A 27,185-nucleotide genomic window follows, 5' to 3' on the forward strand; every position below is an offset into this window, starting at 1 on the left:
CTTCAGTTAGTTGCAAATCTGAAATGGTGTAAGCCACTGCCTGCAATAGCATCTATGCTCTAGAAATGTCGATGAAGTCATGACTGACTGTTAAGACACCGAAGAGATTGGGTTATGTGGAGAGCCCATCTGAGTCAGAACTTTGTCCAACCACTGCAGTGGTCCATGAAGATGAATCTCAATCCAGCAGGGGGTGCTTGTGACATCTTGGCGATGATACTCAGCTCCCCAGCCCTGTAAAGCAAGAAGAGAGCCAAGAGTGAGGATGTGGAGAAATGGAAACCCTCATGTACTGTTGGTGGGAATGCAAACTGGTGCAGCCGCTCTGGAAAACAGTGTGGAGGTTCCTCAAAAACTTAAAAATAGAACTACCCTATGACCCAGCAATAGCACTACTAGGAATTTATCCAAAGGATACAGGAGTGCTGATTCATAGGGGCACTTGTACCCCCAATGTTTATAGCAGCACTTTCAACAATAGCCAAATTATGGAAAGAGCCCAAATATCCATCGACTGACGAATGGATAAAGAAGATGTGGTTTATATATACAATGAAATACTATTTGACAATGAGAAAGAATGAAATCCTGCCATTTGCAGCAATGTGGATGGAACTGGAGGGTATCATGCTAAGTGAAATAAGTCAGTCAGAGAAAGACATATGTTTTCATATCATATGTTTTCACTCATATATGAAACTTGAGAAACTTAACAGAAGACCATGGGGGAAGGGAAGGGGAAAAAATAGTTACAGAGAGTGAGGGACACAAACCATAAGAGACAGTTAAATACAGAGAACAAACTGAGGGTTCATGTGGGGTGCTGTGGAGAGGGGAAAATGGGTGATGGGCATTGAGGAGGGCACCTGCTGGGATGAGCACTGGATGCTGCATGGAAGTGATGAATCACAGGAATCTATTCCCCAAGCCAAGAGCACATTTTATACACTGTATGTTAGCCAACTTGACAATAAATTATATTAAAAAAAAATAGAGCCAAGAGTAACGGTGCCAGACTTTATGGTCAGCCTGCAGAGGTGTGAGACAGACAGGCCTCAGTGCACACAGAGCCCACACACCAGAGCCGCTCCTGACACCTGAGAGAATGTGCACTCGACCTTCCTGTAAGTACAGAACAACTTCTGCATCAACCAGACACCCTAAGATGAGTCCAAATCAAAGATCGCCTCTAGGCTCACAACTAAATACACAGACCTAGAGATGGTCTGGTCTCTAGTCACGTCAGAAACACCGGCAAATCATTTTCTCTTCCACAAGGGAAGGAGCCTGACCTTATGTTCCACCCCTTACTGCTGAACACAGTGTTTTGCACAAAACAGATGCTCACTGCAGACCAGTGACTGGATCTGAAAACTGTGAAGAGAGAACTGAGGGTGTTCTTGATGATTCAAGGGTTGGTTAAAAAGCCTGTTTCTCCTCTCTCTCTTTTTTGGCTCACTTTTTGGCAATTTCCCACTTATTACCATTCATAGGAAAGAGAGTAAAAGTAAAGAAAAAATAAATTTGTGTATTTTTTCTCTAGATGTTATATACTAGTAAAAAGTTATTTTTTTTAAATGAAGAGAGATCACAAATTACTCTTATTGGGAACAGTGACTATCTGTAGGTTAAAAAAACTTGGATTTCAACACAACCATGCTGCCTGATCACACTTTACATTCGAGACCACAAGCCTCAAGTGCCCCTGTGATGCCACCTGGCAATCAAATGACACTCCCCCAGTCCCTGTGCTCTCCCACTACCTCCCACACCCCAAATGACTGCTCACTCTTGTCCTTTTTCCTACAACCTAATACCTACTCCCCCGTCTACTTGAGAATGACTATCTTCTTTTTTATTTTAACCAGAATGAAGCAATCAGAAGGGTTTCCACAGCACTTGCACGAACATACTCAGCCTTTCTACCTCTCACCACAGATTATCTGTGTTTCCAAATAAGCCAGTCCATCCAGTTGTGCAGAAGACTCAAATGCCTTCCCAAAGACATCATTCCAGGAAATCTCCCCATTCTCTCCTATAATATTTTGTTTTCTGCTGGATCATTCCTATCAACATAGGAATATGATGAAATATCTCCCGTCTTCAACATACTTCTCTTGGCCCTAACCACTCCCACCACTTACTGCCCTATACCTTTGACCCCCTTTCTAGCTGTCCGAACTGGCTGTATCAGTTCCTCTCCTTCCGTTCTCTCTTAATTCCATTCTGATCAGCATTTCAACCCCAGCCTTCAACAAAACTGTTCCTGTTAAGATTTAAAAAAAATGGGGCACCTGGTTGGCTCAGTCAGTTAAGCGTCTGACTCTTGATTGTGGCTCAGGTCATGATCTCACAGTCGTGGGATCAAGCCCTGCATCAGGCTCTGTGCTGACAGCTTGGAGCCTCTTTGCCCCTCCCCAGCTCACTCTTTTTCTCTCTCTCAAAATAAATTAATAAACATGAAAAAAAAAGATTAAAAAAAACCCTTTACATGCTAAAATTAATGACCAGCTCTCAGTCTTCATGTCACTTGGGCAGCATGTGATTTGGTTTGTCCTCTCTCCTCCTCAATATACGTTCTTCTTTTGGTTTAAAGAGCACCTTACTTTCTTGGTTTTACTTCTACATTGGTTAATCTTTCTCAGTTTTCTTTTCTGGTTCTTTCTCTTTTAAGGTGGAAGTGTCCCAGGGCCCTGTCCTAGGACCCCTGATCTTCTCGGTTAAACTCAAACAACTCGCATTTCCACTCGGGCTCATGGACAGATACCGTGCATATGCTGACAATTCCTACATTGACATCTGCAGCCCAGCCCTCTCTCCCTAAATCCTGACTCATACCTCTAACTGTCTGTTCAGCACTTCCACCGGGATGTGTGTCAGTGCAAAGTTTCTCTCACTAAAACTGAACTCTTTATCTTGTGTCTAAATCTTCTCCGTCCCGGGTGGAGGGATCATCTTTCTAACTCCTCCTTTCTCAGAACTCACACAGAGTCACCTCCATAACTCAGAATCCTTCCCCTTCTTACAACTTCTTCCATAACACTCCTAGTGGGAGCGATGGTCATCTCTCAACTGAACAGTGCAATGGCCTCTTAGCTGGTCTCTCTGCTTCCATTCTTGCTTACACGATATTTGCAATTCACACGGCAACTATAGTGATCCTTTAAATATATAAGTCAGATCACGAAATCCTCTGCTCGAATCCCTTCAGGGGCTCCCCATCTTGTTAGAGTAAAAGGTGAAATCCTTACAGTGGCTTCCAAAGCACTGATCCGGTTCCCTATCACTGCTCTGATCTCACCCCCCAGCTCCCCACTCACACTCTAGGCACCCTGGCCTCCTGGTTCCTACAAATGTCAGGCCATGCTCTTGCTGTAGGGTTTGCCCTTCCCTCTGCGTCTACCACTTCCTCTCCAGATACCCTCATGATTTAACTCCTTTACCTCCTTTAAGTCCCCAATGAGGCCCACTCTGCCCACCTTTTCAAAATTTGCAAACTCCCCGTACTCCAGTACTCCCAGTTCTCCATACCCTGCTCTATGTTTCTCTTTCCATGCAAGTTCTTTATTATAGCTGTTGTTTATTGCCAGTCTCTCCCTACTGGAATGTTGATTCCATGAGGACAGAGATTTTGAGTAATCACTGATGTATCCCAATGCCTAGAATAGTGCCTGCTGCAGCACAAGGTAGGAGCTCAATAATATCTCACTGACTGACTGAATGAGTCCTAGAATCAGTAAAAATCAGAGCTAAAGATGATCTAGCCCGTCACCCCTCATTGGTAGCTACCAGTGTTTAGTCCTCTTTAATTTCTTATATTTTTTAAATTTTAATAATGTGTTTTATTCAACACAATATATCTGATATTATCATATTAATACATAATCAATATGTAATTAGTAACAAAGTATTTTACATTATTTTTATTTGTATTATCTGCCCCCCACAGTTTTGTTGACATACAATTGATATACACTGTGTTAGTTTTAGGTGTACAACATGATGATTGGATATATGCATATATTGCGAGATGATCACCACAACAAACTTAGTTAACATCCATCACCTCACATACTTACACATTTTTTCCTTACACATTTAAATTTCTTTTAACCTAGTCATCTGTTGTTGTATTTGCAATATTACTTAACTGTTTTCTGTGAATTGTATAGCTTTATGAGATACATCTAGCTGACCTTAGGACAATCAGATTTCTGTGCAAACTTATACTACAGTGAAATAATTACCTCTGATGTACTGGCATTTCATCCTAATTTTAAAAACATGGACCCGGAAAAAACAACTAAGAGTAAAATGGACTGTACGTTCATGGCGATTTAATGCCCTCTGCTGGCTCTAAAGCATCAGAACGTCTGAAAAGATTTCCAGGTATTTGCTAATTGTTTTACAGTATAAAAATGCTTTTAAAACTTAACAGTAAATTTGAATAAAACTGCTTTGTCATCATGAAAGAAATAATTTCAAAAATCCATTTTTTCCATTGCAAACTATATTCTTGATTGTTGTTTTTTAAAATAATTACTAAAATTACAAATACAATAAAAATAGATTTATAGAAAAATAGGACAACTATTTTTCCTGGTAATTTTAAAGGATTAATAAATTTTACTTTGAAAACACCTGAAATGGGACACCTGGGTGGCCCAGTAGGTCAAGTGTCCCACTCTTGATTTCGGCTCAGGTCATGATCTCACAGTTTGTGGGTTCAAGCACCGAGTCGGGCTCTCCTCTGACAGTGAGGATCCTGCTTGGGATTCTCTCTCTCCCTCTCTTCCTGCCCCTCCCTCTCTCTCAAAATAAATAAACATTTAAAAAACAAACCAAAAAACCTGGAAAAAACCATACTGATTTCTTGGATGGGTATGCAACAATGTGAAAACTATGTCACATATACCCAGTTAGTGTGATAAACACACTCCTATTTTGTAATATTAGAATTATTCACCAGTACTCTGCACAAGATGAAACAGCAGGTGGTGACACTCTGGTGACACTGGAGTGTTTGGCATCAGGGTGCAAACCCAGCTGTGTCCTTCCCATGAAGTAACTTCCTCAGTTCTCCAACCTTCACAACAACATGAGTAAGACCTAATTCAAGAAACATTCAACGAATACTCATACACAGAACATCTACTTCTCTCTGAGTTAATCATTCCCGCCATAATATTTCTATCCCAATTTGTTTATGCTTTTATAATAGCAACTTATTGTACACTAGCTTGTATTAGAACCAGTACTGCCTATTTTGTAGCTTAGTTATAAATATTATCTCCTCTGTTGGCCTAAGAGTTAGTTTACTTAATTCAGATAAATTCAACATTTATTGAGAGACAATAGTGCGCAGCAATTTGAGAGATGAAAAAAAAAATCAGATAACTACCTTAACTTGTCCTTCTTTCAAAACTATCATTTTTAAAATGTTTATTTATTTACTTTTTTTTAAGCACAAGCAGGGTAGGGACAGAGATAGAGAGGGAGACACAGAATCCAAAGCAGGCTCCAGGCCCTGAGCTGTCAGCACAGAGACCAATGCGGGGCTCAAACCCACGAACGATGAGATCATGACCTGAGCCAAAGTGGGACGCTCAACCAACTGAGCCACCCAGGCGCCCCCAAAACTAACATGTCTAAGAATTTTCTTGTAACTGCTAAACAAGAGAGTTGATACTCATAGAGGAGCTCTTCCTAAAAACAACTGAACAGAGTTCCAAAAAACGCCCCAAAAAACTCTGTTGTCTACTTGAACTGGCTGGAGAGCTACCACATCACCCAAAGAATGCATTTTGGCTTGTTTTATTTAGTTTTTCACTTTCTACCTTAACACGTGAAAGCAAGCGCTCCTTACCTTAACAAAGCTCATCCGGATAGTGCACATCTTAGTTAACTCATAGACGACTTCAAATCCGTGGTGAACTGACTGAGCCAGCAGCTGAGCAAAGAGCTGGTTGTTGAAGATCTTGAGACTGCAGCCACTGGGGATCTTGCAGACGGTGGCCGGGTGGAAGCCATGCTGATAGTTGCAGTTCCGGCTCTGCACGAAGATGCTGCTGTCACTCACACACTCGGCATACACCTCTCCCCCAACATAGTATAAATGCACGCCTACAAGGTAAAAATGGCGTCCTCAAGCAGCAGTACCAGTAGTTTAGGATTAACACCATCCCCTTCTCATTGCAACGTCAAGGTGTGTGACGGTCTGTTGCGAAATTAATTTTAATATCACCACAACCACAGTATGAAGCGTGACCTCCATGCTTGTGGGTTTTTTCCCACAAGTCCATTTAAAAGTGGATGGCAACCCATGTTTACAATGATTGTGGAGACTCTCCTGTACTCCTCTGTCTGTCACTCTCGATCTCGTGCTCATGCTTATCCACTCTATTATTTTTTATTTATTTTTTAATGTTTACTCATTTTTGGGAGAGAGAGAGACAGAGCACAAGCAGGGGAGGGGCAGAGACAGAGGGAGACACAGAAACTGAAGTAGGATCCAGGCTCTAAGCTGTCAGCACAGAGGCCGAGGTGGGGCTCAAAACCACAAACTGTGAGATCATGACCTGAGCCCAAGTTGAATGCTTACACCCAGGCACCCCATTATTCACTCTAAAAGTAAGCTCTCAGGGTGCTGGGTGGCTCAGTCGGTTGAACATCCGACTTTGCCTCAGGTTTGTGAGTTCAAGCCCCGCGTCGGGCTCTGTGCTGACAGCTCCGAGCCTAGAACCTGCTTCAGATTCTGTGTCTCCCTCTCTCTCTGCCCTTCTCCCTGCTCTTTCTCTCTCAAAAATAAAAATAAATATTAATTTTTTTTAACTTTTCACCTACTATTATAGATCACAGAAATAATGCCTATATTTTACTTGGGAACAAGGAAATCCTTGCCACCTTTTTCAGATATAAAGACTCACAATAAAAATGTGAGTTATGCTACTCTATCTCACATTCTTGTACTTTTTTTTTTTTTCCTTCACATTCTTGTACTTAACAAAGCAAGACAGCATCCTGAGATTGGTGCTTCCCAGGCTAATTTTTATTCCAAATTAAAGCTGAGCTGATTCTTTCCCTCCAAGTATCTGGGTTAAAGACATAACATAAATGCGTATATAGCAAGCGACTGGGGTTAGATGAAATGAAGAAGTTCAAGTCTAGTGAATGTTAAATACCAGAATGGTTTTTCCAGCCTTTCAGCAGAAACACAATTCTCCAGCATTAGGTGTCAATGTGACTGTAAACACAATCGCTGTGCAGTCACAAGGTGTTCATATAAACGGTCCAGAATACACCTAGAGTGATATACTTTGGATCTCTTCAAACTGCAAATACAGATTTTTAAATGATATAATCTAGAGAAGCCTGGGGGATTCTGCACAGCTGTGCACCGAGGAAACATCACAGAGGCAGTGAGCTGCTCAGTGCCTGTCAGGTTCTAAGCAGCACTTGAGGTGACCGTGCATTAGTTGTGACTGCCTTCCATCATATTTAGTTTCCTTTTCCCATCTCCTTTCCCTTAATACAATTTTAGAAAAGAATGTTTTTCAGTACTACGCATTCCAGCCATAGCACTGGAGACACCGATGTGGAGTCATAAAGCTAAAGTATTTGATGTTCAGGCCAGGGTTCCCCTTCTCTCCACCTCGGGCTGGCCCCTCTCCTTTTTTCTCAGCTCTCACTCCCTTTTCTTTCTCATGTCTCTTCTCACAGTCCCTGAACAGCCTGGGATCTGGCACCAATGGCCCAGGCCGTGAATAGTAGGGCAGGAAGGTCCCAACTGGCTGGGACACAGTTACCTGGCTGCATGGACATGGGGGTGAGGCAGGGGCAAATACAAGCAGACTTCCTTTACCAGCCCCTGTGAGCTCCCTGGGGGGAAGGCCTACCTCTGGAGTGGTTGTGGTTTTCTCAGAAGAGGGTGAACCAGTGGGGAAAGAGCCAGCGGAGACTGCTAAGTATTTAGTATGTATTTGAGTTGAATGACCTTCAAATTTGTAATCTTCCCAGAACCTACTAAGTAAAATAGATCGGACTTTTTGTTATCTGACTCTGGTCTTTATTTAGGGGATGATTTTCAATCCTGTTAAAGTATTACCTGCAACCACAGCACCGTTGCCAGAGTAAGGAAAGCAGAGAAGAGCCTGGGCAGGCAGGTGGTAGTTTAGCATCCTGAGCAAAAAGGGGCCAGAGCCCATGGAATTAGCACGTGGAGGCCTGAGTCAGCTCTGAGCAGCAGGCAAGGGTGGATTTCAATGCCAGTGTGAAGGAGGCTGGGTTTTGGTTAGAGAGGGGCATCCAAGGAAAAGTTAAGTAGGCAACTCATTTTATTTGCATCCACCTGATAGGCCAAAACAGGGGCTTTAAACCACATGTATTAGATTCAAAATCTCCACAGAGAACAACGAGCAAAAAGGATAAATGCCCAAAGAAAATGCATCCTGAGATGACAAAGAGGAGCCAGGCAATGTGCTCCCCAGGCAAGCTCTTCCAGCATTTTCTCTCGGGCTGCATCTCTCTTTATCTGAGTTTCCCACTTCTGTGTGACTGCCGCCCACATTTTAGGAGATGAAGGAGTGTGGAGTCCTGTGTTGTGGTTACTTAGGACCAGAGAGAGACACCTTGGGTTTGATTTGGGTCTGCTAAGTCAGATTGCAAGAGTGTTCCCTTTTGGTCTTCTTCCATAGTCTTGAATGACAGGGAAATAACAGGTAAGACTGAGAGGAAGGTGCGTAGGTTGGTGAGAAGGTTCCCTTGGTTTTGTAATTGATCATCCCCTTGCCTTTGTTACCCTCTCGTCTGCACACCATTTTAGCAACCTAGCTGAATATCACAATCATCTGGAGCTTTAAGAAAGTGCATATTTCTGGGTGTAATAATGGTACTTTTAGAAACCCCTTATATAGATATATATGTATATACATACGTATATACACACACGTACATACACATATGTATATACACACATATGTATATACACACATATGTATATACATACACATATGTATATATATACATATATATGCATATATATATGTATCCATATATATATATGCATATATATACTTAAATCTGTGGAGAAAGGATATGAAATCTGAGATTTATTTTAAAATACTCTTGCAAGGGGTGCCTGGGTAGCTGAGTAGATTGAGTGTCTGACTTTGGCTCAGGTCATCATCTCACAGTTCCTGAGTCTGAGCCCTGCATCAGGCTTGCTGTCGTCAGCACAGAGCCCTCTTTGGATCCTCCGTCCGTCTCTCTCTGCACCCCGCCCCCTGCTCATGCTTTCTCAAAAATGAATAAATACTAAAAATTTTTTTGAATACTCTTGCAAAACTATCGTGGAGGGATAGAAGAAAAAATGCACAGAATGCGAATCATTATTGAAGCTAGAGATGGTGCTATGAATATTCACTACGCGATCTGTCCACTTTTGTAGATGTTTGGAATTTTCCAAAATAAAACAAAATGTTTTAATGTATGATCAGAAAATAATAATATAAGAACACAGATTTCCAGATCCACGCTAGGGCTTTGGTTCAGAGGATAGGCCCTCCATTGGACTGTGCCTGCAGCTGTGCACTCCACAATCCAGGGTGTGCCTCGTAGCCTTTTAAGATCTAGGTAATCATTATAAAGCTACTCCAGAAGACGGCAGTAGCTTCTCTTGAGAAAGGGACTTCTAATTCACACAAAGCCATCTCTGGGCTGGTAGCAACGTCAGTCCCCCAAATCCGTATTTGAAGACTGGAAGTCTCTTTGGACGATATGATGAACAAACAGGTTCATCACACCTGTTTGGCCGACACTGAATGGCCCAGGTCAGTACTCACACTCAGCCACTCTGCCGGGCTGGGCCACACTACTGCAGCAATCCTGGCATGCCCTTACATGCCACATCCCACCTCCCCCCACACCCCCTTCCCACCACATCCTTCCACGATCAGGAAAGCCCACTAGAGAAAATTTAGAAAATACAGAGATGCAGAGACTAAAACTCAGCTACAATCAAAGCTAACATTTGCTATATACCTTTCAGGCTTCTCTTTCACATGTGTTTTTTAAACCTTTCACCCTTCCCCTACTAACAGTTTAATTTTATTATAATAGCCAGGGGATCAGTTGAAAATTCAGATCTCGACTTAAATCTATCTTCCTATTTTATGCAGAGTCAAAGCTAAAGCACTTAAAATGGCCTCAAGGTCACTGCAACCTGGTCCTTTCCCCTCCTCCTCTTCAAAGATTCCCCATTCCCTTACTACTCATCTTGGCCCACTCACTGTGGCTTCCCTGATGTTCCTTACAATATACCAGGTAGGCTTCAGGGCCTTTGCCCCTGCTGTTCCCTCTGCTTTGAAAGTTCCCCCTCCATGTAGCTAATTCCCTCTTTCCCTTTCTGTTCAAATGTCACCTTGTTAGGAAAGTCTTCCCTGGCTACCCCACTCTGCATTAAAACATGCTCTCCCCATTTTCTTCCTCTCCTGTGTTTTTCTCTAATCATTAAACATACCATTATTTCTTCTCTGTCTTTCCTTAGTTATAATAGGTAACCCATGAAAGCAGGATTTTCTGTTTTTGTTTTGTTTACAACTGTTACATCCCTAATGATGGAATAATCTGGCTAAGAACAGATGCTCAACAAATATTTGTAAGATGAATGCCTATCTCTGAAATCTAAGTGTCTCTATTAATTAACTCCATAGAAAAAGTTAACTTATTCACTAATCTAGGTGGGCATTTTGCTCCAAATTTATTCGGGCTGGTGCTCTAGGAAGCCTGCTGCTCAGAAACAAATAATCCAAGGGAGCACCTGAGAAACAGTCCTTGGACCTCACAGAAGACTGATAGCTCTTCCTTTAAAAATATTCTGGGGCACCTGGGTGGCTCAGTCAGTTAAGCGTCCGACTTTGGCTCGGGTCATGATCTCACAGCTCGTGGGCTTGAGTCCCGTGTCAGGCTCTGTGCTGACAGCTCAGAGCCTGGAGCCTGCTTCAGATTCTGTGTCTCCCTCTCAGCCCCTCCCCGAATCATGCTCTGGTTCTCTCTCTCTCTCTTTCTCAAAAATAAATAAATGTTAAAATTTTTTTTTTTAATTCTAAGACAACTTTGTGTGTGTGTACCATGCTTTATAATATGACTTATTAACTCCTCTAAGAAAAGGTGGGTTTTTTTTCCACATTAAAGCACTTCCAAACAGCTTTCTGAGAAGACTCTGACTCTGCATTGGAGACCACATGAGGGTGGAGTGCCCTTCCATCCAATCAGCACTTACACAGACTTTATGGCTTCCATAAAAGGCCATCCATCCTAGCCCTTCCAGCCAATCAGCACTTAGACAGACTCTCTGGCTTCCATAAAAGGCCATCCATCCATCCTAGCCCTTTTTCCTATGGCTTCTTAACCTGGGGATTAGCTCTCAGGCAATAATGCAGAACCTCAACTCTCCATGTCTGCAGCAGCAGCACCTTAAGCAAGCTACTTTCGGAAGGGCTCCCAGAAGGTATACAACACTCCTTTAATATCTGAAGTCTATCTTTGGATCAAGTGGCAGCAGCATAAGTCTGAAGTCTAATACACAGACCAATGTGCAAAGCTCCTCAGCACACAGCTCCACAATGTTTTAATGTTCTGCCTCTCGATTTCACTTGGAGATTCTTATAAAAATCACTTGAAAGTAAAACCGCAGTATCTGACAAATTTATTTAAGAATTTAGTCAAAGGGAAAGAATGGCTATGCTTCCTCCTTTACGATAAAAATTACAGTACGGTTGTGTTTCCTTGTTTTGACCTCCCTGTTAGGAAACCTAGAGCAAAATTTTAATCACAATTACAGTGGTCACCTTTAGCTATATTCTCCTTCCCTGCCACCCTCAGCCCCCAGTTTCTGATTTTCTATTTTTCATTTATCATTTCACTGCGAAGTTTTCCCTTATGCCACCTCAAAGCCACTATGGAAAAATACAGGATATAAACAAACATAAATATCACCATGAGAGTCAACATCAATGAATAAATTCAACCTGTTTCTAATCAACAGAGTATAGGTTTCCTATGACAGAAGAAATTTAGGGGGTATGTTAGAAAGAATATTTAGAATGATCATCGAGTACAATAATCAATCTCCTCTGGAAATCTGAAAGAAAAGGCTTGTGGCTACCTTGCTGAAGTGGTCTAAGGGCTGGAGGGAGAGAGAAAAGATAAAATGACTCTAAAGGTTCTGTATGCCTGTGAATCCACAGTAGTCCGACATGACAGTGGACAACCAGGTATTAAACGCTACCAACTATTCTAATATAAAGAAAATGATTTAAAGATCTGCAACCAGGCCTCACACTCGGGTAGGATTTGCTACCGTAGATCATGGTTATGAGACAGGCTTCAAAGCACCACTGGCCAGACCCCAGTGAAGCCTGTGCCCATCTGCTTCGTAACAATGCCTGGCCACAGGAGACCGCCAATTGCTGCCAAAGGTTCCCAAACATAAACAGGTCGTGATTTTCACTACCTCACTTCTAAGTCTCCAAAGGTCACTTTACCTGATATATATAATCACCAAGCCAGAATTCCTCTTATTTTGCATCTTTAGGCAATTTGAAAATAATTCATGATACTTCCCTTCAATAATTTCATCCTGCCTTCATATTTACCATCTTGTTTGTCTTCATAATATTTAACCTATGCCACTCTCCAAAAGATGCTGTGCTGACCCTAGAAGTAGAGAGACTAAGACCCTGAAAGCCTAGCTGTTTTCTCCCAGCTCAACAGCCTAGGACCAACCTGCTAGGTTATGTGGCCAGTATGTGGCTTGTTCCTGTCCCATGTTTTAGCTCAGAAGAATATAGGAATTACATATTTGCTTTTACCCTTTCCTATGTGTCTCCTGGTGTTTTCTATTGTTGAGTTTCTGTTTACGTTAGAAAGAAGTCCAAGACAGAATCTGTTCCTGTTATTTGAAGGGTCTGTGAATCCATCTATAAGCACGCTTCGGGAGGAGGCCTGGAACGTCTCCCCAACTCGGTTGTTCAGTTCATAGTACGCAACAGAGCACCAGTGCTGTGGTTCCTCGTAGCAAACTGGTCGAAAGTCTGCAAGAAAAAGAACGAGAGAGCACATCACCACTGTCATGCCTGGCTTCCCATCTCACGATTCCACCTGGAAACTTACATTAATGCTGTCAACCAGAAAGGTGGCTGTGAGACAAGGATGCTCTTTGTGATCTTTACAAACCTGTCACTTGACAGAAGCTATTGTAGTTAGCTCCTCTAGTTAACACACGTGGCACAGAGGCCACAGTCCTTGTGACTCTCCCATGGTTAGAGCATTTGTAATCATATTTATAAGTATTGAGGGGGCCTGACAACAATATGAACAGATCAATGTCAATTCCATCGCCCCTAAAGGAAACAGCTCCAAGGATGGTGGCAGGTCACCTCCTCTTTATGTGTGAATGATAGCATATTACTGTCACTGTACCAAACTGAGTCCCTGTGACAAGAGTATCATTTCCTAACAAACTAAAAATGAAAAATAATAATTTGGATATAATAAAAGCTGAATCAAAACTCCAGATAGGAATTTAAATTACTGAAGAAAGAAAAAAAAACTTCTATATAGACTCACATTCTCTGATGTGTACACATGGAGTACTTAGTTATTTATGGCATAAACTATTTTAAAGACAGCTGTATGTTTCATTAGGAAATCCAAGAATGTTATGCGAAACTTTTCAAAGCTAATTAAGTTGCCAGTAACCAACCACAGTTCAGAGTGCTAATTCTTTGCCACTTTCTCCACCTTTTTTAGTGATTATATTAGCTCTCTTCTCTTTGAATATCCTAGTTAGTCTTACATCTACAGTGTGTTCCTATATGCACTAAAACATAAATTTTTGAAACATAAATTAGGGGGTTATTATCTGATTTACAAAAGGGCCTTTACTTATAGAAGACTTCACCCTGGCCGACTTTAAACACTAAGCTCCCTTACACCCTCTCCACCCAGTGTGGTTCCTGGAACTACAGCTTGTGCATCGCCTGGGAGCTTGCTAGGAATGCCGGTTCTTGGATGCCACCCCGGATTTACAGAATCAAAACCTGCACTTACAGAAGATCGCCATGTGGTTTATGTGAACGTGAAAATTGAGCAACGTTTATCCAGCTCATTATAGGAAACAGATAAAATCCTGCAAAAACCCTATTTACATATTTACATATATTTGTAAGGGCACCCCTCTAAGCCAAATCAAAGACCCCATGACAAAACTATAGTATAAACACAACTGGAGCAAAATTGCTAACTTAAATACCACTTCCTGTACTCAACATCCAGAACTACAAACATCTAAATGTTAGGTTAAAATAAAAAATTAACTTACTCTAGTAACCGGGCTGATAAACAAACATTCACTCTACGGTATTGAGGAATGCCAAAGTTAAAATGCACAGCCATGGTTTCTGCCCCTTAAAACACATGTGAAATAGCAGGCTAGCACATTTCATTTTGTTTTTGGATTTGTTTTGTTGTGGGGTAATAGGAAATGCTCTTGGAAAACAGCTACATTTAGCTGTTCATCTACAAATTTACCTCCATTAGGCACTGACAGCACTAAATGACTATCAGCTGTGGCATCTACAGGTCGGCCATTCTGGGTCCCTGGGGCTTCTGTGGCATGATAAGGCGGGGGTGGTGTGTCAGCTAAAAGAAAGCAGTAAAACAGAGGAATGTCAAACTGATAAACTGCACAAAGACAGATCCAACCTTTCTTGCTGTGAAACTCCAGGGCTTGGTGGATAGCGTTATTGCTAAAGACGGGCAATAATATAATAAGGCTATTCTGCAGGACATTGTGAGTGTCACATAGAAGAAATCGGTTGTCCAGACATCCTCACAAAACGGCTGATTAGTTTTCCCTCTCACTTAGGAGTTATCTATGAGTTATAAGTTCCGACGAATGTAGGATAAGATTTTCAAAGCTAGGAGCTATTCTCCTAGCTTTTGCAATGGCAGAAGAGTCTGCTGTCTGACTTTCAAAGCAGAAAGCTAAACCTTCTTTGAAGTGAGCTTAATTTTCAATTCCTCTGTTGCCATGGATTGTACAATGGCCACAGAGATGGTCTTTCTCTGAGATAGTTCCAAATCTGCTCCCCCAAATGCAGAACAGTTGAAACCTGATTATAACCTGTGCCCCAAGGCATGCTGAGAGGAGCTCTTCTCCCCAAATATCAGTTCTATAATTGGACAGTGATCAGGGTTAGGCAAATGGGTGTGCATTCAGTAGATAATATCTTATCAGAAATTAATTCACAACACAATAAAAACTCCTGCAGCAGAGGAAGAACCTTTCAGTGAGAACATCAGAATAACTGATTCCTCCTGTATACATTCCTAATGTCAGTTCAGAATAGTCTTGTTTTGTTAGGGGTGGATGGAGTGCAGTGGCATGAAAAGTTGACTCAGTCTGCCTTTGTTGAATTGAATTTTGTCCATTCCAGTAGTTCCCACGCTTAAAGTGTGCATAAAATTGCCAGTGAAACTCTAGTTAAAAGATGCAGATTTCTCAGAAATTCTGAGTCTGCAGGTCAATGGCTAGATGAAGACATGTATGTTTACAGGCACTGATGGCAGTTCCCAGTGCATGCCACATCGTCCAACCGTGGATAAATCATTTCCTTGTGAGAAAATAAACGCTGACTCTGTTTATAGGAAAAGTCATAAAGCAAGGTGGCCCTTTTGTAGGTCCTTGACTGGGTCTATCTATAAAATACAGGTTGAACATAGTTACCCTATCACCATATCCACTCCTAGGCATATGCCCAAAGGAGCTGAAAGCAGGGACTCAAGCAGATGCTTGCATGCCAGTGTATACAACAGCACTCACACTAGCCAAAAGGTGGAAATAACCCAAACATCCATCAACCAACAAATGGATTTTTTTTTTAATGTGGTATATCCATTCAATGGAATACTGCTGTCACAAAAATGAAGTAACTGACACAGGATACAACCTAAACTATGAAAACACTATGCTAACTGAAATAAGGCAGACACAAAAAAGGCAGATAGCATATGATTCCACTTCTGTGAGGTACCTAGAATAAGCAAATTCATCAAGATAAGAAGTGGGTTGAAAGTTACCAGGGGCTGGAGGAAGGAAGAGGAAGAGAATCGGGAGCTACTGCTTAATGGATACAAATTTCCTGTCAGGTCGATGAAAAAATTACGGAAATAGACACTGGTAATGGTAGCACACAACTATGAATGTACTTAATGCCACGATATTGCACACTTAAAAATGGTTAAAATGGCAAATTTTATGTGATATATATTTTACCACAGCTTTAAAAAATTAAGATATGAAAAACCATTAAGTGCCACATTTTAAGTGTGTGAACTCTACGATGTATGAACTATATCTCCATAAAGCTGGTATAAAAAAAATTAAGGGGCTGAACCAGTGAATTTCAAGATTTCCTTTTAGTCTCACTTATCTGTGGATCTGTTATTCAGGTTGCATTTTGCTGTTAATCATTCAGAAAAGAATTGTTTTCTCCGAAATGAAAAGAGCCATTCCCTCCCTAAAAACTAAGCAGCTTCTGCAAAGGTGCTGAGGTCCATCTTTCATGGGTAGGAAGAGGGAAAATATCAACCTGCTAGTCCCACCAATTCAGGAAGACAACGTCAGTGCAGGCAATCTTTACAGTGCAGATACATTTTATGTAAATACGTGTTGGTGACATAATTATCCTCCTTTCTCTTAACCATGGCTCTGTCCTCAAATGACTTCTCTTCCTGTTGTGTCTCTTTCTCTGTGAATCCAGCCTCTTGTAAGACAGCAGCCATCTCCTTCCAGTCTGTGTGGATGACCCCTGAGCTTCCTCCCAGGGTCTTGCCCCACATCAATCCCTACTGAGTTCACCTCCTCAAATTCATTGTCTTCTTTCCATCCCCATATACCTCCCTTAGTTCAAGTCCTTATAGTTACTCGCTCAGGCATTACTGAGACCATGATTGTTCTCAACAGCCATTACCTCTTAAAAATCAGAGACTACAGTCATAATCAATCATCATCGTACCTGTAGCAGTAGCACAGTGCCTGGCACTTTTTAGGCACTCAGTAATTACTTACTGACTCAATAACATCTATATCTATAACCCCGAGCACTAGCCCTGTGTTCCAAATGCCTGTGTGGTGGTCCATTTTCTCTGTAACCAACGAATGAGCGACTACTGTGTTTTAGCGCCTGTGCTACACATATAAAAGAGAAGATGACTGACAGCTGAATGGGGGAAATAGACCCAGAAGGAATTATACAATGTAGTGTGTTAAATGAAATAGTAAACGTATATGAAAATAGTAGCTGTATTGTTGAGGGGGCAAAAGGAAGAACTGAATAACTCAGAAAGGAAGGGCAACTCCTTTCCTGTCTTCCCACATTTTATAAGTTCTGTGAGGATAGGGACAATTTTTACCGATCTTTTAATTCTCCTTTCAGCTCCCTAAGCAATGCTTTATGTAATAAAAGTTCAATAAATCTCTCTTAAATAAATGAATATATGAACAAATGAATGAGGCAGATCATAACATCTAGCACCAAATGAATCTATTCATGCCTTTAAGAACTTGTTCCTCGGGATATGATCTACCTCACACTCATGAGGTGCATGTAAACCTCTTCATCATTATCTAACTTAGACCCACTTTATAGCCATGGTAGCATGTGCAATTATGACAACGTGCTTGATTCTCTCTTTTGCCCAGGGCATGCACACTCCCTCTCCCTTACGTAGGCTTCTTCAGTTCAGCAAATGTTTACTGAGTAAGTCTGTCTTCAAGATGCTGTGCTGGCTTCACACAACACAAAGGGAGGACACGCTGGTGAGGTGAGGCCTGACACTGCCCCGGTGAAGTTATGCAAAGAAGAGGCCAAGCATGGACCTCTCACGTTTCTTGCCCTCAGGCCAAGTCTTCCTGCTTCAGTCAGTGAAGTATTTTATTATCTCAATTCTGCGACCTTTAAAAAAAAGCCATTTCGTTTCTGAGCGTTCCCAGAGGATTAGAACCAGAAATCAGAGCAAAGAGATGTTGCAGCTCCAGAACAAATGCTCCCAAATGGCCCTGATCTTAGAAGGGGCAGGGTCTAGTGGCCCACAGGAGATTGCCACACAAACTGTAAAGCTCCATATGAACATCAGTAGCCAGTGATTATGATGATGACGGCCCCACCGTGAATAACTGTGCTGGGTCAGGCTCTTTGGAGACTGACTGCAGCTTTTTTTTAAATTTTTTTTTAATTTTTTTTTAACATTTATTCATCTTTGAGACAGAGAGAGACAGAGCATCAACGGGGGAGGGGCAGAGAGAGAGGAAGACACAGAATCCAAAGCAGGCTCCGAGCCATCAGCCCAGAGCCCGACGCGGGGCCCGAACCCATGGACCGCGAGATCGTGACCCTGAGCTGAAGTCGGACGCTCAACCGACTGAGCTACCCAGGCGCCCCGACCGACTGCAGCTTTTACTGACCTGAGTGTTGATAGGGGCTCTCTGGCTCGGAGGGGCTTCCTGGGGAGTGAGGGTAGCCGGCGGTGCACGGGGACTGTGAGAACACGTGCCCAGGCGAGGGAGGGAACGCAGGGCACGGAGGCTGCTGGAAGGAGTCGGGATAGGTGGCATTGTGTGGCATGAGAGGCTCGCTGTGGAGGGAGGCACTGCGGAACTTGGCCAGGAGGCTGAGCTGGGGGTTATATTCACTATGTCTTGGCACGAGCACCGGAGGCAGCACTAGGACGAGAAAGGAACCAGCGGGTTAGACTCGAACGTTGGCTCGTCGGCACAAAACCCGGTGGACGCTTGCTGTTTGTATCTGTCCATTTTTGCTAAGACAACTCTGTTTTCTGGGAACTATCCATCCACCATTCTTTGTGCTTGCTGTAGACCTGTCAGTTAAGGTCCCATCTTTTCCCAGAAAGTGAGCTTGTGAAACAAGCTGAACACCAAAGTTTAACGCTTAAACACTCTTATTGCAAACTGAGTATTAAACAGAGTATCACAGTAAAAAACAACAACAACAAACAAAAAACCAGTTTAGAGGAGAATCATTCTGATGTCAGCACTCTAAAGAGACTGTCTATTCAGTCCTACCACATAAATTACCAGAGCTGCCCTATTATGTGGCCATCTGCAGATCTAATTGCTTGTGTCTTCCTTTAATTTTGCCCATAAAGTGGTTATTTTTTTAAGGCAAAATTGGTTTCTAAGTGATCCTCAGAGTTTTTTTTCCCTCAGATACCATGTTGAATTATTCAGATGGCCAGCCTAAATTTTAGGCTCAGTGGTACTGCTAAAGTAAAAAAAAAAAAAAAAGAAAAGAAAAGAAAAAAAAATTCTACTTGTCTTTACCAGAAAGATTTAAAGGTAACTAAAAATCATTAAGTAAAAGATAAACAGAGAGTTATAGAAGTAAGAGATAAGCAGAAATAAGAGAACTTATAAATAAAGCCCCATGTGTGTTTCTTCTGAATTCCATACTTGAAAAACAAAAGTATTTTTGATCCTGATTCTATACAAACAATTAGGAATGGATGCAGTTCTCAAAGGCAAACATTATCCAGGTTTTCCTAGTTCCTATTGATTTCTGCAGTGTCACAACACCTGGCAGTTGTCAGTAAATGGTGTTGAGTACAGCCTCTGACCAACATAAGTTCCAGAAAGAGAAGCAGAAAAAACAGAGGGAGGAAGTGATCAAAGAAATAACAGAAGAAAATCTCCCAGAGCTAAAGAAGGATCTATGTCATCACATTGAAAAGAGCCGTAGAATACACAACCCAGTTAACAAAAAGAGATCCAGACTTGGTCATACCACCTTGAATTTCAAACATCGAAGGGCAAATGGAATATTCTAAGGGTTCCTAGAGGATCACCTCAAAGCCACCTATGAAGACATGAGAACTGAATTGACTATTGGTTTCCCATCACCAATGCTGGACACTAGAAAGCAATGGACCAAGGCTCTTCTAAGGGAAAATAATTCTTACCACAAGATCCCATGATGGAAACCAATACAGTAGCCAAAAAATAAATCATAAACTAAAATGTAGATATCAAAGATTTAAAAAGAAGAAAAAAAGAGAGAAGTTAATATAAATTAGCTAAATCCTCATCTTTTGTATTAGTTAATGAAATTTCTAAAGGTGATAAATTCAGAAATAGATTTATAAGCATATCATATAGAATTACTTCCACAATTTTTAGGAATCAACGTGTAAACATTGTCTAGGTGTATATTATCTAGAGTTATCTCCATAATTTTTGGTAATAATGGAAGGAACTAGCAAAAGAACTAACCAATAATGATTAAAAGAAGTTGTTTCTGGAGATGGATGTGGTAGCTCTTGTTTTTAATCACACTATTGATTCGTTACCATACGCAAATATTGATAAAAACTTTCATAAACAAGTAAATATTCTGGGGGCACCTGGGTAGCTCAGTCGGTTAAGCTTCCTTCCAACTTTGGCCCAGGTCATGATCTCACAGTTTGTGGGTTTGAGCCCCGTGTCAGACTCTGTGCTCACGGCTCAAACCCTGGAGCCTGCTTCAGGTTCTGTGTCTCCCTCTCCCTCTGCCCTCCCCTCACTTGTGCTCTCTCTAAAAACTAAATAAACAGGGGTGCTGGGTGGCTCAATCGGTTAAGCATCCGACTTCAGCTTAGGTCATGATCTCACACTCCGTGAGTTCGAGCCCTGCATCAGGCTCTGTGCTGACAGCTCAGAGCCTGGAGCCTGCTTCAGATTCTGTGTCTCTCCCTCTCTCTGCCCCTCTGCTGTTCATGCTCTGTCTCTCTCTGTCTCAAAAATAAATAATAACATTAAAAAAATTTTTTTAATAAAAAATAAACATTAAAACAATTTTTTTTTATTTTTTTTAACGTTTATTCATTTTTGAGACAGAGAGAGACAGAGCATGAACAGGGGAGGGGCAGAGAGAGAGGGAGACACAGAATCGGAAACAGGCTCCAGGCTCTGAGCTGTCAGCACAGAGCCCGACGCGGGGCTCGAACTCACGGACCGTGAGACCATGACCTGAGCCGAAGTCGGACGCTTAACCGACCAAGCCACCCAGGCGCCCCTAAAACAATTTTTTAAAGGGTAAATGTTTCAGAATAAACAAACAACAATAATAGCAATAAAATAACATCAATCACAAAGCCTACCACTTATCCACCATAAAACATCTATGTCTTTCTTAGCAAGCAACACTTTTTCGTTCTACATGTAGAAAATAAACCCTAACAGGTAAATGAAAAGTCTTAAACTAAACCACAACAGTCGAGGGTGCAGAGAAACAAATTATTTCTTCCTCCTTTAAAAGCCAATATGTGCATATACTGTTTTATGACATTACAGGGCACCCAATGGCATCATCATTCAAAAAATGAGCTGAATGATAAGCCATTAAACTTCCTTTTATGTGTTCCATGAATACGCAGGAGAAGATGACTTTCTCCATGAGTTGTCTGAAAGTGAGGGCCCGACAGAGTAAATGGTATATGGCTTCTTTTGCAATGACGTTTCTTCATCACAATGATAACAAGGTTCAAATAAACACTCACTTTTCTTTTTTGAGTGGCCTCACACCCCCTGAATACAGAAAATTCAATTTCTTCGTAGGCCAAAGATCGGAGGCACCAAAAGAAAAAAACAGAGGGTTCGTCCTCCTTTAATGAGACAAATGCCTTGATAATGTGTTTTTACCATCTGGACGAAAATTTTTGTAAAGAAAACCAATGGTATCATTCTGGTGTTATTCAGCTTGACTGGCTAGTTTACCTTAGATTTACACTGATCGTATTTTTAAACACTTTCACTCAAAACATAGCTGTCTTAGTCCATTTGGACTGTTATAACAGAAATACCATAAACTGGGTAGCTTATAAACAATAAAAATTTATTCCTCACAGTCCTAGAGGCTGGGAAGTCCAAGATCAGGGTGTAGCATGGTCAGATTCTGGGGAAAGTTATCTCCCAAGCTACATATTCTGATCATCTGGGTCCTCATAAGGTGGAAAGGTATAAGGGATTTCTCTGAGGCCTCCTTTAGAAGAGCACTAATCCCATTCATAAGGGTCTTTCTTCGTGACCAAATCATCTCCTAAAGCTCCCATCTCCTGATATCACCTTAGGCATTAGATTTTCAACATGTGAATTGGTGGGGAGGGGTACATAAACATTCAACCCATAGTAATAGTTATTCCTAATTACTAAATTCTATTTCTAGATCACAACTGCTGCTTACAAATATGACACAGTGAGATTACAGACAGTGGTTCAATTTTATGCCATCTTTTAAATACCACACTGTCTGTCTTATTTATTTATTTATTTATTTTTTAAGAGACAGACAGCGACAGAATGTGAGCAGAGGATGGGCAGAGAGAGAGGGAGACACAGGATTTGAAGCAGGCTCCAGGTTCTGAGCTGTCAGCACAGAGCCCCACACAGGGCTTGAACTCAAGAACCGTGAGATCATGACCTGAACCAAAGTCTGACGCTTAACCGACTGAGCCACTGATGCACCCCAAATACCACACTGTCTTAACAACTAAGCATTACAAGGGGGCAAAAGTGGCAGGAGTTACTGTGTATATGGGTTATGTACAAAGCAGAGCTGAGAAAAGCTTTTTATCTTTTTCAAGAGTCATGTGGTTTTGATATATGGGTACTTTCAGTCAAGAAGAAATTGTACTCCTGAAATAAGCTCCAGTCGCATGGAGTAAAATCACCACACGCTGCAAAAACACTTTTCGCATGGCTTCTACTAAACTCCAGCCATGCAAAGTGAGGTTTGAGTACTAATGACACTCGTACTAACTGCTGGGTACCAGTCGATGAAGGTGCAGTATTGAAACTGAGAGTTAAGGTTTAAAATTTGAACAGCAATTTGACAGAGCAATTTTATATCTGTTGAAATGAAGAGTAAAACAAAAACAAAAACAAAACTGAGCTCGCATTTGGTAAGTCTTCTTAAATGTTCATTTGCCTGGCAATTCATTTGTATTACAGAAGTATTGATATTTGAAGGGTTGGAAATTTAAAAATTAAAAACTGGTCCTTCACTACAGGTAGTTTGAAAAGCATTTAAATAGATGATTTAAGTGGTTGTGTGAGTAAAAAGAAAATCTTGAGTGTAGCCCTCAATGTTCCTAAAATGAGGGAGTCAAGAAAATGAGATTTCAAATGAAAAACTTAAGCTTTATGATAATTAGGAACCCAATAAACTTGCCTAACATTAGCATTCTCACTGTTCTCAAAATATTTACTTTAAACACGACCAGAAAGCTAGATGTAAAATCTGCTTTTTCTAATAAAAAACATCAAAGTTAGGAATAAAAAATCCTGTGTAGCTTAAATATTACCTTAAAATTAATATTATATCTACCCATCTTTCATTTTGGGAAGTCAAACCTAAAATATAATAATATGAAATCTACCTGCCATATGTAAAAATATTTACATTTAACATTTCTTTTTTTTTTAATGTTTATTTTTGAAAGACTGAGAGAAACAGAGCATGATCAGGGGAGGGGCACAGAGAGAGGGAGACACAGAATCCAAAGCAGGCTCCAGGCTCCAAGCTGTCAGCAGAAAGCCCTCTACGGGGCTTGAACTCAAGCACCATGAGATTATGACCTGAGCTGAAGTCCGATGCTTAACTGACAAAGCCTACGAAGCCACCCAAGCGCCCCTTGCATTAATATTTCTAAAAGAACCTTACATAAACTAAAACACCAAATAAGGCTTTAAACTTAGGTTTTCTAGTATTCAAAAGGAAAGCCAGAGACAATGAGCCAGATAACTTCTTGCAATGTACATTTTACAACTCCATTACTCAGGAAGAGAGAAATGATTTCTTTTTTTAAATTTTTTTTTTCAACGTTTTTATTTTTATTTTTGGGACAGAGAGAGACAGAGCATGAATGGGAGAGGGGCAGAGAGAGAGGGAGACACAGAATCTGAAACAGGCTCCAGGCTCCGAGCCATCAGCCCAGAGCCTGACGCGGGGCTCGAACTCACGGACCGCGAGATCGTGACCTGGCTGAAGTCGGACGCTTAACCGACTGCGCCACCCAGGCGCCCCTTTTTTTTAAAAATTTTTTTTTCAACGTTTTTTATTTATTTTTGGGACAGAGAGAGACAGAGCATGAACGGGGGAGGGGCAGAGAGAGAGGGAGACACAGAATCGGAAACAGGCTCCAGGCTCCGAGCCATCAGCCCAGAGGAGAGAAATGATTTCTTAATGAACATTTTTTTCATCAGGTATACTTTGAGTGCTTACTGTAACTCATATCTTTGAAACAAACAAGCAAAAAAGAATCAAGTCATTGTCATAAACTTGGACCTGAATGGCTTTTTTTTTTTTTTTTTTTTTTGGTATACAGAAAGAGCCCAGAGAGAGAGGAAGGAAAGAAGGGAAGAAAGCTAAGACCTATATGATCTAGTGAAAACATGTCAGATTCTCCAGGGCTTTCTCAACAGTCTTCTACAGAGATTCACTCAATCCCAGGATGAGGAAACTGTGAGAAGCATCCACACGCAGGCAGTGACTTCCCTGACTATAGTTATACAACACGATGGCAAGATTTTGGAGCCTGAAAGGTGGCCTAACTCAAACCACTGTAGGCTGGGCACTTCCTAGTACCGCTGTAAGGTTAACGCCAGGCCTACTTAGACACAACCACCTCTCTCTCTCTTTTTTCTTTTTTTTTTGTTTATGTATTTTTGAAAGAGAGAGACAGACAGAGAGAGTACCAACAGGGGACGAGAGGCAGAGAAAAGGGGACAGAGGATGTGAAGCAGGCTCCAGGCTCCATGTTGACAGCAGAGAGCCCAACTTGGGGCTTGAACTCATGAACCGTGAGATCACAACCTGAGCTTAAGTTGGACACTCAACCGACTGAGCCACCCAGGTGCCCCTAGACACACCCATCTTTTAATGGACATGGGCCACTTGGCAGAGCTCATGTGCCAGCCCTCTGGTCTCCCGGAATGAGACAGGTGGCCAGTCAGGGAGAGGAAGCTCCTATGAAAACTGCAGCCCTATAGCCAAAGGAACACTCTATCCAAAGAGAAGTGTAGTCAAACTGCTACAGCCAGTGTGAAGGACAAGGGCAAACATCAGACTTCATAAAGGGGGTGAAATATATGTACCCCCCCACACACACATATGGGTACATGAAGAGTTTTAGAACAGTATGGAAGCCATATTTAAGAACAACTGCGAATCTTTCCCAGCCCCTGTTGCTTTCAGTCCTAAAAGGATTTCTAGCAATTCTTCCACTGGCTGTTTTCAGACCCAGATACGAGATACTTCCATGCACCTGAGCTTGGGGAAAGTGGCAGCAAAAACCTCCTTTAGTTTAGTTCGGTTTCATTGAGGGAGAGAGGATAGAAAGGAGGATGTTCCTTTTTTTTTTTTTTTAAGTTTATTTATTTTGAGAGAGAGAGAGTGAATGAACAGAGGTGAAGCAGAGAAAGAGAGAGAAAGATTCCCTAGCAGGCTCCACACTGCCAATGCACAGCCTGACTTGGGGCTCGATCTTACGAACCGTGAAATTGTGACCTGAGCCAAAATCAAGAGTCAGACACTTAACTGACTGAGACACCAGGGTGCCCCAGGATGTTCATGTTCATAGCAAGGCCATATTAATACCTTCAAAGACCTCCAAGAACTGGAAAAACATGATGACAACTGCAAAATACATCAAAACAAAAATTCATTTTTCAAAATCTCACAAAACGTCTATGTATACTGGAAGCACCTTCTTTCTAGATTTTTCTGACTGCAAAAGTTTGGATTACTTCCTTGGATTTGAACCTCCCCTCTTCCTTTTCCTTTGGTGAGGTGGGGTGGGGGGCGGGGCTTGTCTTGCTGATGCCCCATCACTCCTCTTCAAGTGGGACAAGACTCCTTAACTTTAAAGATAAACCATGACATCAGGAAGAAAATCTCACCTGGAGTCTCCACCCGGCGATAGTGGTAGGGGTTAATGCACACCTCTTTCTGCTTGGATCCGAATGGGAACTCACAGCACTCCAGCGGCTTCAACTCGTGGTGAGACTGGAGATCAGGCCAGCGCCACACTCGGCAGTAAATGACATGGGGCAACCCCTTGCGGTGGGACACCTGCAGCCGCCCATCCAGGGACCTGGGAATTGTAACGCATTTGCTGGGCTGCCCCGGGCAGCTGAGGGCCCTCTCCAGCTCATCCATGGCTCCTTTCTTCTTCTTTAATTTCTTTACTAAAGAGTCTACTGCCTTCTCTGCCCACTTTTCCTCTTCATCTCCTTGCTTCCAGCCTAGCAGTCTCTTCACTGCCGGGCTGGTGAAGGAGAAGAGGGAGCTGATGGGGGTGCTGGAGTGCATAAGAGGTGAACTGCAGGTGTCCAGTGCAAAGAGGACCTGGACAGATAGCCCTTTATTGCCTGCAGGGCCTGAGGGAAGTATGCAGCAAGTAACTCTCCAGGGATGTCATAGGTACAAACTCTGCAGGGATGTCACAGGTACAAACTCTCCAGGGTTGTCACAGGTACAAACTCTCCAGGGATGTCACAGGTCTTCCTTTTCTTCTGGAAGTAACTGACCGATTCAGGCTGGGAACTGTGTTGACTTTCTGCTAGGTCCTAGAATAGGCTGGCCAAGTCTGAAAAACAAGAAAAATACACTCCAATCAGCTTAATCAGGATAATTTTCAGAAAAAAATTAAAGGTTGGATATAAGGAAGAAAATACACTTCAAATGTTTTGGACTTGAAAACTCTTAGTCATCTTTGGCTCTTCCTTCTCCATTATCCCCTGACCCAAGTCTTGGTGATTCTGCCTTCAAAATGTCTTCTAGAATTTGAAACTTCCTCTCCATTTCCACCAGTATCTGAGGCCTAGCCCACCTCACCATGACTAGACTACTGCAACAGATTCTGAAGTGGTTCCTCTCTTCCAATTCGAATAATCCATTAAATCCCAAATATAAGTTTTAATGAGTCATTTTCCTATTTCAGAAATTACAGTGGCTCCTTAGTTTCCCGAGCATAAACTCCTCTGCCTAGATTTGAGAGCTTCTGTAATCTTTCCTCAACGTGCTCACACTTCTCCCTTTCTCAATTACAGTTTATGCAAGTAACCCATCTTC

General features: G+C 41.8%; 1 protein-coding gene across 2 annotated transcripts; it reads right to left on the reverse strand.

Moving 5' to 3' along the window:
• SMAD9 (SMAD family member 9) lies at positions 1-26,499 on the reverse strand. 2 transcript variants are annotated; one of them, XM_047076378.1, is made up of 6 exons: positions 26,012-26,499; positions 18,527-18,784; positions 14,590-14,700; positions 12,870-13,091; positions 5,867-6,123; positions 1-234 (listed from the first exon to the last, which is right to left on the reverse strand). In XM_047076378.1, exons 1-6 carry the CDS (start codon positions 26,421-26,423, stop codon positions 91-93), a joined length of 1,404 nt encoding a protein of 467 aa, XP_046932334.1. In that variant the 5' UTR covers positions 26,424-26,499; the 3' UTR covers positions 1-90. The 2 variants fall into 2 exon arrangements, with proteins under 2 accessions (XP_046932334.1, XP_046932365.1); XM_047076409.1 differs by lacking the exon at positions 14,590-14,700.
• Positions 26,500-27,185: the final 686 nt, after the last annotated feature.

Source organism: Lynx rufus, unplaced genomic scaffold, assembly GCF_022079265.1.
Source record: "Lynx rufus isolate CCGP_SWC_20201006 ecotype Redwood Valley unplaced genomic scaffold, mLynRuf1.p SCAF_1, whole genome shotgun sequence".
Classification (NCBI taxonomy): Eukaryota; Metazoa; Chordata; class Mammalia; order Carnivora; family Felidae; genus Lynx; species Lynx rufus.

Bases quoted from the DNA above. Each gene is read 5' to 3' on its own strand.
- SMAD9 (XM_047076378.1), bottom strand. From the start codon at position 26,423: ATGCACTCCAGCACCCCCATCAGCTCCCTCTTCTCCTTCACCAGCCCG. The intron at 14,701-18,526 runs GTCAGTAAAAGC...GCTTTCTTTTAG, and splicing joins GAGCCCCTATCAACACTCAG to CTGACACACCACCCCCGCCT. The intron at 6,124-12,869 runs GTAAAAGCAAAT...TTTACCTTGTAG, and splicing joins CAGGAGACACATAGGAAAGG to GCGTGCATTTATACTATGTT.